We start from the raw sequence: 14,047 nt of genomic DNA, 5'->3' as shown, positions 1-14,047 counted from the left end.
AATTGTTTGCCGCAGACACCACGAGCTGCTTGCTCTCGCTCTCGACCCCCGCTCCTCCCTCCCTCCATCCAGTCCGTCTTCACTCATAGACCCTTGGATATCTCCTTGAGCAGAATTAATTCCCATCCTGCAGCGCTCCGAGGATAGGCCAGAAGTACCAACAACCACTCGCCCTTACTCATCTCGCGAGTGGTAAAGGGCAGCGTCTAGTCAGACATTTATTTTCGCTGCGATATTTTGCTCTTCTGATTCTCGCTAACTATCACGAAGGACGCGTTTTACGGTGTAAAAATATAGCGCATGGATTGAAAGAGATACGAGACAAGGAGGAAAAGAATGTTCAAGGCAATTCATCGGCTTCAGCTTCGGTGAATTACATTTTTGTTTTTTCTGTTCTAGTGTCGATGTATGGACGGAAGGATGATGCTGGGCTCAAATTGGAATTTGGGTAGATTGAAAAATTCATTCAGAGGATATGTTAATCAAGACGCTTTATTATAGATTCGAAACTGTAGGTTACAAGAGCGTTTTAAGGAACTGGTTTACAGTGTGATGAAACATCGCTTCGGAATAATCGTTGGTATAATAATAACCGAAGCATTACGGAAGACCTTCAAGTCAAAGATTTATGCAGCATCAACTGAAGATCTGAAGAAGGTGGAGATTTCATCGACATTGACAACCATTTCTTCGAGTTTTGCAATAGAAAGCATGTTGTAACGAGCACTTAGGCGAGACCAACAATTGTCTTCAAGAATTCGACAATGGCGTCGATGTCAAGTCCATACTCTTCCAGAGTCTCGCGGATGTGTTGGTACTCTTCGTTAGCCTTAAGTGCAGCGTAAACTGTCTGGGCCTCCTCAGAGCCGAGAAGAGTAACCAGTGAGGCAAAATCTGTAGAAGACTCAAGTTTTTCGTAATACAGAGCTTTGATTTCGTCGACGGGAAGAACAGCTATGATATCGGCGAAGAGTCCAGCTATTCCTCCAGTGATGCGGCTGGATACCAGACGGGTGCTCGGTACCTCGAGCTCGTCGAGTCCCAACCAACTGTGGAGGAGATTGACGTAGGTGTAAACGTCGAGTCCGGCACTATTAAGGTAGTCCAGGAAAGCGATGTATTCGGGGATGGCATCGACGGCAAGGATCAAGTTCGCGAAATCATCGCTTTGTATGTATTCCACTGCATTCTGAACTTCCTCGTCCTCGGCCAAGTACTCGATTACGATTGCAACTACGTCATCGACGGGGATCAGGGCAAGAAAGTCCTGGAAGTCATCGCTGAGGTCCCGAGTGGAACGGTTCAGTACCTTGGGTGCTGGCAGAGATGCGGCGGTAGCCACACCGACAAAAGCGAGGAACAGAATTGAAAGCTTCATCTGCGCAGAATTATTGACGTCAATGGTCAGTACGGGGTGCAAAAAATTTCAGGCAGTTAATATTCTTAGAGGGATCGTTAAAGCGATCGAGATTTAATGGAGTACTCACCTTGTCCTGAGAGTGGGTAGACCGGTTCAGAATGAATTAATCGATTCGTCTTGCCTTTATATACCACAGTTTCATGCGATACCACAGATAACGGAACCCACTTGATGTAAAATCAGATCACCAAAAAATAGTGATTAGATTAAAATTGGTGCTGCAGGTGTTTCGTAAAGGAAATAGTATCTTATATTTTTTAGACGTAATTCTAGATAACCGGCAGGTGTTCTGACCAGGTGGTCTTGCGATTATTTCAAATTTTTCAAAGCTTAACAATCGTTACGTAAAATCGGTAATAAAATCGAGGCGAATAACGGACAATTTAAAAAATTTCGAAGCCTATGCAGATCAGACGTCTGTTGAAAAGAATCGAATCTGGATTGTATTGTGAAGATATTCCGTCACAAAGGTGTCGAATATGGAAATTTTTATGCCTATCCATGGTAGGTATTTGTCTACTTTTCTTTAAATTGCAGTAATTGGTCAAGACAGAAGAATCAGACCTAGTGACTGTATGAGGGGAAACTATTCGTGAACCGGGCACAAATTTCACGGCGAAACTATTCCCCGCGGGTTTATCAAATTCGATTGAAATAAAAAATTCATAAGTTTGATCGAGTGGATAAAAATGGAATGTATAAATTTTTATGAAAAAAAAAAAAAAATGTGTTGCAACTAAATAAATTATACTCAATGAGTTTATAATCTACTGCTTTTGGGGAAAAATTTACTGAACGTTAGAATTGCTTTTTATTTATGTTCGTATGTGCATATTCGCTTGTCTGCATTCATCCACAATATCTTATTGCTGTTACGAATAAGGTATATGGGCCGACTTACCGACCTTCGGCCAGGTATTTACGGTGAAAGTTTCGATCTAGCTATGATTTGATTGGCTATGTGTAAATTACGATACGAAAATCCTCGAATTTAGGCCTCACTGTGCACGCGAAACACGGTAATCAATTTTATCACGGTTTCGAATTAAGCCCGTGTCTCTAAATTTTTAGCACTTCTTGTCATTGCTAAAAAATACCAATTAATTAGTTTTTCACGTACAAAAGGCTGATACATCCGATGCAAAACACTTTCTCATGTAGATCCTTAAAAACTATCAAGAAACGTTTTATTCACATTTTCGTCTTGTATAACAAGAAAATAAATTCTTTCTTTGTCTGAAAAAATTCATATTGTGTAATATATCCTGAAGTTTTCAGAGTGAGACAAAAATGGTATTATGATTCAATCAAAGTTGATATGGAATTTTTTGAATATTTTCTGTATCCCTGGAAAATTAGTTTTCTGGTTCATCATTAATTAGCATCCAGTTCATCCAGCTCTAAAAATTTCAAAATATACTCTAAAATGTCGATGTTTGGACACAACAAAATTTTAAAAAGTCAACACTTTCTCTTTCATATATTCAGAAGATTTGAGATTCCAGGAATATTTATACTGATTCAATTAGGTTCCCATTTTTATCCGAAACTAAAAATTTCGAAATATAAATATACTTCAAAATATAAAATTTTCCACCTCCAAAAATACAAGCAATTCATTTTTTGGTCTATCGCATATATGGAATTGAAAATATCATAAGAACGTGAGTTTTTGCAGTTCTTGAAAATCCACCTCGTGATGGAATTTGTATTCGGAAATATCAGTCGTTGTCATACAAAAAATACAGAAGGTCATATTTGTTTCAACAACAAAAAGTACTAAAAATCAGGACAACGAGGTTCGACTGGGAAATATGATATAATTAATGAACGTTTTTTTTTTATCATGGCATATTAAAATTGCAGTCAGATCAAAACTTTTACTCGACAAATTTGAAAAAAGTTAGTGGATCGACCTATACATGTAATGAAAATTATTTGAAAATCCATGCAAATTCTACGTAGAGCTCAGAGAAGAAAAATATCTACTGCCAGTTTAGTTAAGCAATATTTGTCCCTTCTGTTAACATTTTTTTTAATCCATAGAAAATTTTCAGTAAGCTGTTGCCGACGAAAGATTACGCAATTTCCAGAATGTCGGTTAGACTGCACCTGCTAAAAGTAAGATTAGACAAAGTAGATTGACATATATTTAATTTGCTGATTTTGTTATCGATCAATGATCTCGCATATATAAGGCTGCGAATCTCCAATCACACGTTTTTGAAGTCATATCTCCGAACCGTTTGCTTCGGAGCGCTGAATTTGTGTTCGAGCTTCGACGTTAGAGACGCTACGTCATTTTCTCTAATAATTTCACTTAACTTCGCTACGCCGTGTTTACATTGACTAATGCAAAACTTGTTTCAGATTCCAAGGGTGCTACTATTGAAGCAACAGAAATCTGCAGACAAGGTTCGCGAAAGAGCTGTAGAGGTTGAGTTCGGGTGTTTGAAATAGATTCCCGGCGGTGATAGTAAGTCCCAAGCATAAGATATCGTCGTCAATTATTTATTACTGAAATTTGAGGAGGCGGTAGCCCCAAGCTGTTCAATGGGATAACACTCGGGTAAAAATCTGTTCGATTTAAATGCGCAACGGTGATTATACGGACAGCAGTTTTTTGAAGCGTAAATTATTTCGATTACGGTATTTGAAAAGTTTGAAGAAACATCCGCGCATGTAACTTAAACATACCAATGAGTAATGCTTACAGACATCCTTGTAATTTTTAATTAAAAAAGATGCTGTCCGTATAATTACTCTCACGTACGTAGATCGAACGTTTTTTTTTTCTCTGCTGATCGTAATGTTCAGTGGATAAGGGAAGGGTACTTGAATAATCGACGGCTGGAATATATTGGCGAAAATACGTTTATTGCAATCTTGATCTCACGAGTACATACATGTTGTCAAGTCGTACGAACAGGTCATCCAGGACGACACGTCCTTGAGAATGGATTACAACAACGTGAGTAATAGAAAGCAAGTCGTAAAGTGTACTTAGGCGAGACCAACAATAGACTTCAGGAGGTCGACAAAACTGTCGATGTCGAGTCCATATGCTACCAGAGCCTCGCGGATGTGTTGGTACTCTTCGTTAGCCTTAAGTGCAGCGTAAAGTTCCTGGGCCTCGTCAGAGCCGAGATGAGCAATCAGTTTCGCAAAATCTTCAGAAGTTTCAAGTTTGTTGTAATACAGAGCTTTGATTTCGTCGATGGGAAGGATAGCTATGATATCGTTGATGAGTCCAGCTACTCCTCCAGTGATGCGGCTGGATGCGAAACGGGTTCTCAATACCCTGGACGTGTTGATTCCTAGCCAATTACGCCAGATGTTAACGTAGGTGTAAATGTCGAGTCCAGCAGCATCAAGGTAGTCCAGGAACGCGATGTATTCGGAATTACTAATGACTGCTTCAGCAAGCGCCTTGAAGTCGTCGGAATGAAGGTACGCGATGACGGACTGGACCTCTGCGTCTTCAGCGACGTACTGGGTTACAATTTCAACGATCTCATCCCAGGGCACCAACTCCTTCAACTCAGCCCAGTCATCGCTGAGGCTCCTGGTGGAGCGGTCGAAAGTCTTAGCAGCAGGCAAGACTGCGGCGGTCGAGACGCCGAGGATAGCAAGGAATACAATGGTCAGCTTCATCTGTAGAAAAATACTTTGGCACTCGATATTTGGGCGATTATGGGATTGCTGTTATGCACAGAGCAATTGGTATACTTGAGAGGTATTGAAATATCTACTCACCTTTTCTGGAGACTGCGAAAACAGTTGTATGATGAGGATGTGAATCCGGCGGTCGCTTATATACCGAAATTTTGCATCTCACTGAAGATAAGAAGACCGCTCAAGAGAAAATAAAATCAACAAGAACGTCGATTAGATTAAAATCAGCCGTGTGGGAGGTCTCCAACGCTTCGCAGGGGGGAGGGTTGCACCGATAATCAGAGTTTCTGAAATTATCATTAGATACTGTGACGCTTGCAGTGTTCAAGGGTCGAATTGAGCGTGTTAAATCTATTAAAAATATCAATGCTCCGAGTGAACTGATTATCATTACATTCACAGAGTCCAGAAAATTCAGTTTTGATGTTCACCTTGTGTTAGAAATTCGGTCATGTTTGCAGCTATTCCTTGATATAATTTAACTAAATATTTCACGTAGCTTCTCATTCCAGTTCGTACGCCAAATACATGTACAAGTTCTTGAGCAATTCCACAGCAAAGATGACTTCGATGCCGTCGTCGTTTGCCCAGAAGTAGTGCCGTTGCAACACTTTGCTGCTCTCAATCGCGTCGCAGAGTTCCTCGAAGTTCGGTGAACGCAACATTTCCAAAAACGCTCTGAAGCTAGACGAGTATCGTAATTTCTGGCAGAGAAATTCGTGCATCTCAGCCTGGGGGATGATTCTCACGACTTTGTTCATCATCGTTGAAAGACCGCCGCAGGCCAGGGACGTGTCGTTATTGACGTACGTGGGAATGTTCGTCCAGAATTGCACGATTTTGTTTCGCCAATACTCCACGTCCAGACCGTTATTCTCGAGGAAACTTACAGCCCACTGAAATTCCGGCATCCGTTTGAATTCTCGGGCGATGTACAACCAATGATCGTTTATGTAGCCGACGGTCACGTCGCCGATTTGCTTGTCGTATTTTACGAAGCATTCCAGAATATCGTTCACCTCATCCAGCGGTATGAACCCCAGGATGTCGCAGAGGTCTTCGTTCAGTGAACTCTCATTCTGGGCCTCCACCCCGTTCCAAACTCTGCCGCTTGAATCGCGGGACGAATAATTCAATCGATAGACCAAAACGCTGGCAACAACCATGGAGATTATCACCATGCCCAATCTCACCAATGTTCCGCTCATCTGGATCGATGGAAAGTCGAAAGGTGGAGAGAAGTGTGATTTCTGGATGTCAGGGATCCATTGATTCCTGCGGGAATGGGAAAACGAACTTTTCTTACCACGAATGAGCTTAGCTACACTCAAGTTGTAGTCGCCGAATTTCATGCCCAGGCATCCGATCTAACGAATGCATCGTATTCATAACTTTTGGGCGAAGGATTTCGAATTTGATATACATCAAATGAATTTCGTCGTTTGGGTGTAATCGAGAATGTGAATAATCGTCAGAGTTTCTTGGGTTATGTTTTCTGTTTCTTCAAAGTGAGATTTTTTTTTGCAAACTAATGTTCTTTCAATTTTTTCATCAATTCGTTACTCAAGGATTGCAACATTTCCTTTTTCTCTTTACAGGACGATCGATCGACGTGTTTCCTTTCATCAATTTCGTTTGTCTAACAGATTTAATGCCAAATTTTGTGTTTCATTATGCCGAGAACAGCGACGTGAAGTCAGGCTCTTTGTGAAAATCGAGCTTACAGCATAATTATGTAAACTTGCAGAACCTACGCAGCGACAAATTGAAGGTTGCAAGATTGCGCATTATGCAATGAAACGAAAATCCCCACTTCAGATTGTTCCAGATAAATCCTTTGGTAGTGTCACAAGCGAAGAAAGATATACAGATTTCCAGAAAAAATCAATTGTCGAGTAGATACCAACAGCAAGATAAGACCAACGAGAATTAATTGAAATCTTATCCGATAAGCCAGCTTTCATCTTGATAAAAGTAAACAATTTCGTGGTATATAAACCCGCTATCCTCTCTGGGAACTTTTTGCAATGTAACTTTTCGGCCGCCGGTACTTCGAAGCATAGGTATTTTTTCTGTCATATAGTAAAAAAAATATATACGGTTCTCTCTAATATGCAAAATAATACATTAAGAGAAATTTCAAGCTGCAGTTGCTGCAAAGTTCTTAACTATTTACGTTTTTATTGTAACGGAAAAACATTCTGGGTACTGAATGAAAATTAGATTTGTAGCTGTATCCAGAAAATCTAGTATCTGTTACTATTCGTTTCATTATGGTTACTCCTGCTATTTATTGTGATAATTTGATGTGGAAGCAACGGTAAATTCGTGTCGCCTTATTTGACAGAAAAAATATAGTAAATCAAACAAACTGATTTTCACGTTTCAATTATCAGAAAATGTAGTACTGGCAACTTTGATCGCACAAAATAGTTACTTTTACCGTAGTTTCTTGTGATTCGAACCATATCTGAACAATTTTTGTAACGATACGCATTTAACTTGAATTTTATAGCAACTATAACCAACGAAATTATTTTCACCGTGACCAGATGGTCCTTAAATATTTTCTGACTAAAACGACTATTTTCACAACGAATACAGTCAAAGTACAGTGAGAACAACTGTAATCTCGATATAGTTCGCGATAAAAATGGGTACGGTGACTACAGAATGTTTCACTGAGAAAAATTTCATTTGTTATAGTAACTATAAAAATTGAGTAAAACAGGTATCGTTAAAAAAACTGTTTGAATATTGTTGGAATTACGAAAAACTAGGTACGCGTAACCATATTCCGTTATTGTCGATCCTTTTTGGTAATTGCAACGCAAAATCAGTTTATTCGATTTACTCTACTGTTTTACTTAAACAAGGCTTTAACGTCAATTTATTCTTGCACAAGCATGGGTAAAAATGCAAATAGTTAAGAACGGAGCGGTAACCGGAACTAAAAATTTCTCTCAGTGTTCAGGATCGTAACATTTCTTCAGCCATCTCTTCCTCGAACAGTGTAAATAATCTAAAAATTGTGACGATTATAGTCAGTATATTGCAAAGCCTGCGTCAATTATTATACCTTCTTTAGCCTGAAGACCAAACTTTTTTCAACCTGTTTGTTTGAATTGTGGATTGTTTTGTCAGAATAGAGTTGAAAACTGGGCAGGGGAACCCAGTTAACGTGAAGATTGAACTGCGTTGATGTACCGTTTGGAAAATATTATAATATTCCCACGCGCGACGGCATAAATATCGCAGATCTTGCACCATCTTGCTCGTGAAGTTGGAGCATTCGTGAATTGAGCTGCATGCAAAGCAGTCATTAGTATTTGGGAGATTATTTTTGTTGCCTTTCCTAGAGAAACTGCCATGCAATGGACTGTCATTAAGAAAACGGAAAAACGTCGTTAACTTGCATACGATGATACATTTGAGAACGCTTTTCATTTCCAACACCGAACAATAATAGCGCTTCGTTGGTGTTGAAAATTTACGTTCATGCAACCTGCTTTTCATGCTGGATATGGATTTTCTCTTTCAGTTATATCGTCGTTTGCAACTCACTCGCTGCGATGATTTATGTCACGTTCAAACTTTGGCAAATAGATTTGAGGAGAAATTATGAATGCCAGTTTTTTGTTGAAGGAGATTTATTCCGACCCAAGAGTCAAAATGCTCGATGAATAATATTCAAAGCTTGTATAATAATCGACCTTCGGTTTCAAAATCATTTAACCTTGCAATTAGCTGGACAATTCGCATTCAGTAATTATCGATGCTCAGATTGCGATATTAAAAATAACCTAATGCTTTTCACGGTGAACGTCGCATTTTAGCTATTTTTATCTATAAGATAAGGTGAATAACTGATAATATCTGGGCAATTGTGTCAGAGTGACGGAACAATCGGACTCCGCAGTTGACCAAGTCTTACTTTCTCATATCAGTACACTTGACTTCTTTGCGATAAATCATAGCTATGCACTTAACCGCACGGATTTTTATTATTTAACAACATGCCTGATCTAAATCCGCAGCACTCAACACTGCGGTGTTTCGTTTTAGAAACTGAGAACCGACGTTCACTCAAGCAGCACAGAAGCTAGCTTAAAGTACGGAATAAAAATTTACGAATCAGCTGAAAAATTTGACGCGGTGTAATTTCCGTCTCTTTGAGGAAAAATCCTGCTTATCTAACTATAAAGTCAAGCAAGTTCACGTGCAAGGCTAGAAATTCACGGGCCGTTAATCTTTTTCGGGAAAAGTATATGGAAGCAAAAACGAGACGAAGATAAAAAAGAGGCAGAGCTGATGAGTTTCTTCTGGTGAAGAGCAGCTATTGACTCGAGGGCCGGGCGAGGAGTGGTGGGCGTATCCTTGAAGTCCTTCGCCGATGATTACCCAAAAAGTTTCCATGGAAGCCGAAGGCCGAGCGGTGATCAGATTACTGATACCCAAGACGTTGCTGGACGTGAAGGCTTTGATCGCTACTCCGAAATCTCCTTCCTCAGCCTGGCAACAGCGTCATTGACAAAGTTTCCGCATGCCCCCGGCTTTGTACCACGGTAGATTAGTCACGGAATCAAGGAACGATTCAAACTCTCCGGGCTCGATACATATTCGATTGCGATTTTCCCTCCTCGATTCCGCGGCGGGCAGCCGAAGAGGGTTATTCGACTTGGACGTGATTGGGAAAACCACGGGCGGAGTTTCTTACCACGATCGAGGAGAAAGACGGACGGCCTGATCTTTGACCGATGGATTCCGGTCGCGATAAGACGGTGTTGCCACGCAAGAAATCGCTCTGTTCCATCTCCGGAGTGGGAAGAAAATACGGAAAAACGGAACAAATTATGATGGGGAGGGGGGATATTAAGCTCGGGGGGGACCGGGACAGGGAAATAAATATTTTCAGACTTTTGTTATTTTATTTTATTTTTTCTCCCTTTCAAAGATCGGTTGCCGAAACAATTTGAAAAGTTTCGCCGATACGGGGCGGGGGTGGAAACGGTTTCGAGGTTCGGACGAAAAGCGGAGAACACCGCGTGTCGCGAATGGGCTTTTTGCTCGATAAATAAGAAGACGGGATGTTCGACCAGGTGGCGCTAACTTTTAAAAGGAAAGTAAAGGGTTCTCTTCTTCGCTCCGCTGAGGTCTGTGATTAAAATTGTTGTAGTTTAATAAGACGTAACCGCGTTCTCGATTCTCAAAATTTTACACCGCTGCTTTTATTAGAATATAAAATACGTTTTTGAAAAGTTGATTGTTACAAGTTTGAACGCTGCTTTGCGAGAAGATAAGTTACCGATGTATAAAGAATAGATCCTAATTCTCTGCGACTCTCTCGCCGCGGACTTTCTAGTTTTGATAAAAATGAACGTTCGAGCAAGAGATATCACTGAGAACTTTATATCGCAGAGATATCGATCAATTCTGATAGAAATTAACCCTTCCTGTGACCACAGAGGAAATCTCTGTGTTTACGGTTTCAAGTACATTAGGTTTAATCTCGCGGCTCTGTTTTATCAGTGGCACGCTTTGAAGCCGAAAAAAACATCGTCGATCAATATAATCTGCATTAAAAAGGAACTCCTATAAATCCTTCAAGTATTAACATAACCATCTGATAAGTAATTGTTGAATTTGGCAACTTGTTTTCGATACTGAAAATCACGTAATGGCGGTAAACATTTGCGTAAGCGGAGATCCCCGATATCTATATAATTCGCATACATGCAATCTAATCTAATCTGAACAGTAGCCGTTGAAAATAGAATTCCTATCAGCGAGGCATTAATTACGTAACAATGCTGCACATCGTCGGCAGCCGAAAAAATACTCGCTAAATTCGTACGGATGAAAGTACTTTGCCTTAAGCTTTTACAGAAAATCATTTTCTCAATTATAAGTTTTCACCGCCGAGCAGAGTGCCTACGGAAATTCTAATAACTTCAGGATCAATCTGATCTTACAAACGCTGGAAACATTCCTTAATTTAGCAGAGAGGGTCTTCGAGGTATCTCAGTGAAATCGAATCATGTCACTTGCCGTCCGAAGCCTGGAGAGATAGCTCTCGCTTTTGTAGCGCGCTGTACCGTAATAACGTAATCAGACACCGGACCGAATACTTGATTTTGGTATTTGGAATCGAACGAAATTAATCTTATCAGCCGATTGTTATCGACGAATATCTCAGTAACGTGATTCGCACGGCTTCTGATTGTTTATGCAATCAATCGTTGTCTTCGCTATTGAAAAAATATAGCAACCGCGGTATCTTATCTCATAGCGAAGAGCTTCTGCGGTCTCAGCTCAAAAATTAACAGTAGAAACTGTTAATCCCTTGCGGCACAGCGTTTCGTATATGAGACTGCTTTTTCAAAATTTATATTCAATCTTTGAGATGTCACGGTAATGTTATTTTTTTTTTTGCGTTATTGATCTTCTAAAATGTCAATGTTGACATTTTAAAACGGATTACGATGATTCCGTGAATATTGTGAGCGCTGTAAATAAATAAAGTGTTGGAAATGCCTGTTTTTGTAGAATAAATGTAATTGTGGGAAGGTTTTGGGGACTAGAAAAGTGGAACTCGCTGATCATACACTGAGAGAAATTTTGTAGTTCCGGTTAACGCTCAGTCCTATTACCTATTTTCATTTTTTACCACAATCAAAAAATATAGTTCTAGGTAGAATATGAAAATTAGTTTTCTAGCTGTTGCCGGAAAGTCTAGTATCCGTTACTATTCTTTCTCATTACAATCACTGTTGCTATATTTTCTTGCAAATGTTGCGAAAATTTAATGCTTGTGTAAGAATAAATTGACGTTTAAGCCTTGTGTAACTAAAAAAGTAGAGTAAACCTCAGAAACTGATTTTGCGTTGCAATAACCAAAAAAGGATCGACGATAGCGCAAAATGGTTAGGCGTACCTCGTTTTTCGTAATTCCAACAATATTCCAACAGTTTTTTTAACGATACCTGTTTCACTCAATTTTTCTAGTTACTGTAACAAATGAAATTTTTCTCATTTTTGATAGCGCTAAAAATAAATCCGACGTCAGCATTTTAAAATTCAAGATGGCGGTCCCAACATGACGGGATAAAAATATAAAAATTGATTCTGTTCGCTCGTACAAGATCCGACAATTTGAAGTTTGAAAATTTCTCAGATCTGACCGCATTTTTACAATCAGCGACCTCGACGAGAACCCTTATGTAAAAATGTATCCTCCACAGGCTTAAGGAGACCCAACTTTTGTAACTTGCTTTCCGTTTGCTGAGGGGCTGAAAATTTATCTGCAACTTTCCATCCGGGTCATACACATATAGCCGCTTCCGCATTGGGTAGAGCGCTTTTACCTCGTGGCCGCGACGCCGTGAAGACCGGAAATGGACTTGCCAGAGTCTGCGGCCAGAAACTCGAGGAGCGCGGTAATTCAGCGTCGGCGGTTCTCACGGCCAATCAGACGGACGTAGCTCGAATTTGGCAGATTCACGGTCCCGGAGCTTTTTCCTCTAACAACCGAGCTTGCGTTTCCTCTCTCGGTAGAAGGGAATGCGGTTACTTGCGGTCTTGCGTAATGTTTTGCGCAAAATTCCTCGAGGAACTGGCTCCGGAACAGTCGTTTCTATAGCTGCTAGGGACGGGGGTTGTTTCCCCGACAAATTCTCCGTCGGTAATCGAGGTCGCGCTGCGTTTTACTCCCGAACACTTAACTCTATTGCGATTGGATTTCCGACCACCATCCCCCGCCTTTCTCCCGCTGGTTGCAGAGTCGCAATACGGAGTGAAATTTTCACACAACAATAGCACTCCCGCGAAAATCTTGTTACAAGCGGTTGGTATACGATAAAATACACCGAAGAACGCAGGAGCGAAGAGAGGGACGAGGACGTTTTGCACTATCCGGGATATAATTTGACACCCTCCCACCTTTTCCCTCCATCAAAGTTTCCTACCTCGGTTTCGATATACTAATGAGTCGTTTGTATCACCCGCCTGTTTTCAGTTCGAAATAAGAAAACCCCCGCCTCTCATCCCCGGGACTAGATATCAGCGGTGAACGGAATCGAGGGTGAAGTTCCGAACAGAAGATACGGAACTTTGCGAACTCACGCATCTGGGAAGGAGAAGGAATCAGGTACCGTTGATGTACTTCTTTAAGGTTTACGGTAAAAATAGTACGAAATCTTTGTGACCCAAGAATTTTTCAAGTTCTATTTAAATCGATCGGTATTGTCCTTTGCCCAGAAAAGCTCGGGTGAACATTTTCATCGATCACGGGAGAATGGTTCGTCCGCAAACTTCGTACCAAGGTCAGGTTTTCATCATCTCCAATTCCTCATTCAAGCTCTTTGTTTTCCCCCGATCAGGCACGTACGGTTGATACGCGAATCGTTAATCGGCGGCTGGCATGCCGGAGGATTAACCCGGGTCGAGATTTCTTAATCGCAACGGACGTTCGAAGGGCTGGAAAACTAATTGCCGGACGGACAGGGAGACGGGCACTGTATAGAGGGCTGCAGGGTGCTGGAGTGTTGATGGTCCTTCGGGGGCAATAAAATTGTTTGCGAGTTGTAATAACCTCATTAATTACCACCGTAAACTTTCACGGGAAACTTCCGAGTAAGTAATGGAACGTCGGCTATCTCGCCCCTTCAATCTCCTCTCCATTCTCGCACCATATTCTGACGTGCCCCTACCGTCACCCTATCTCACTTGCGCCAGGCCGCCCTCCCCTTGCATATTTCATCCCTCCGTCTACTCCGACGACGCTGCTCCTTAACGAAATACACGATGTAACGGTGATTATCATAATTTGCGTTACGTAGTACCTATCCGGTTAATTATATACCTCGATACTCGTACAGGCGCACGCTGCAACATGGATTGATTAAAATATTCAAATACCGTCCAAGGCCCGTTAATCCCGTGGCACTTCGTTCC

General features: G+C 40.9%; 2 protein-coding genes across 2 annotated transcripts; both read right to left on the bottom strand.

Moving 5' to 3' along the window:
- Positions 1 to 474: 474 nt before the first annotated feature.
- LOC124299206 (uncharacterized) lies at positions 475 to 5,308 on the bottom strand. Its single transcript, XM_046752219.1, has 4 exons — positions 5,177 to 5,308; positions 4,427 to 5,074; positions 1,488 to 1,493; positions 475 to 1,378 (listed from the first exon to the last, which is right to left on the bottom strand). Exons 2-4 carry the CDS (start codon positions 5,072 to 5,074, stop codon positions 728 to 730), a joined length of 1,305 nt encoding a protein of 434 aa, XP_046608175.1. The 5' UTR covers positions 5,177 to 5,308; the 3' UTR covers positions 475 to 727.
- Positions 5,309 to 5,598: 290 nt separating this feature from the next.
- Positions 5,599 to 6,447, bottom strand: LOC124299197 (uncharacterized). The gene has a single exon (XM_046752203.1). It carries the CDS (start codon positions 6,445 to 6,447, stop codon positions 5,599 to 5,601), a length of 849 nt encoding a protein of 282 aa, XP_046608159.1.
- Positions 6,448 to 14,047: the final 7,600 nt, after the last annotated feature.

The sequence above is a fragment of the Neodiprion virginianus genome, chromosome 2 (genome assembly GCF_021901495.1).
Source record: "Neodiprion virginianus isolate iyNeoVirg1 chromosome 2, iyNeoVirg1.1, whole genome shotgun sequence".
Taxonomy (NCBI): Eukaryota; Metazoa; Arthropoda; class Insecta; order Hymenoptera; family Diprionidae; genus Neodiprion; species Neodiprion virginianus.
The sequence above is the reverse complement of the archived record's forward strand: the minus strand, read 5'-3'. Positions and strand labels throughout refer to the sequence as shown.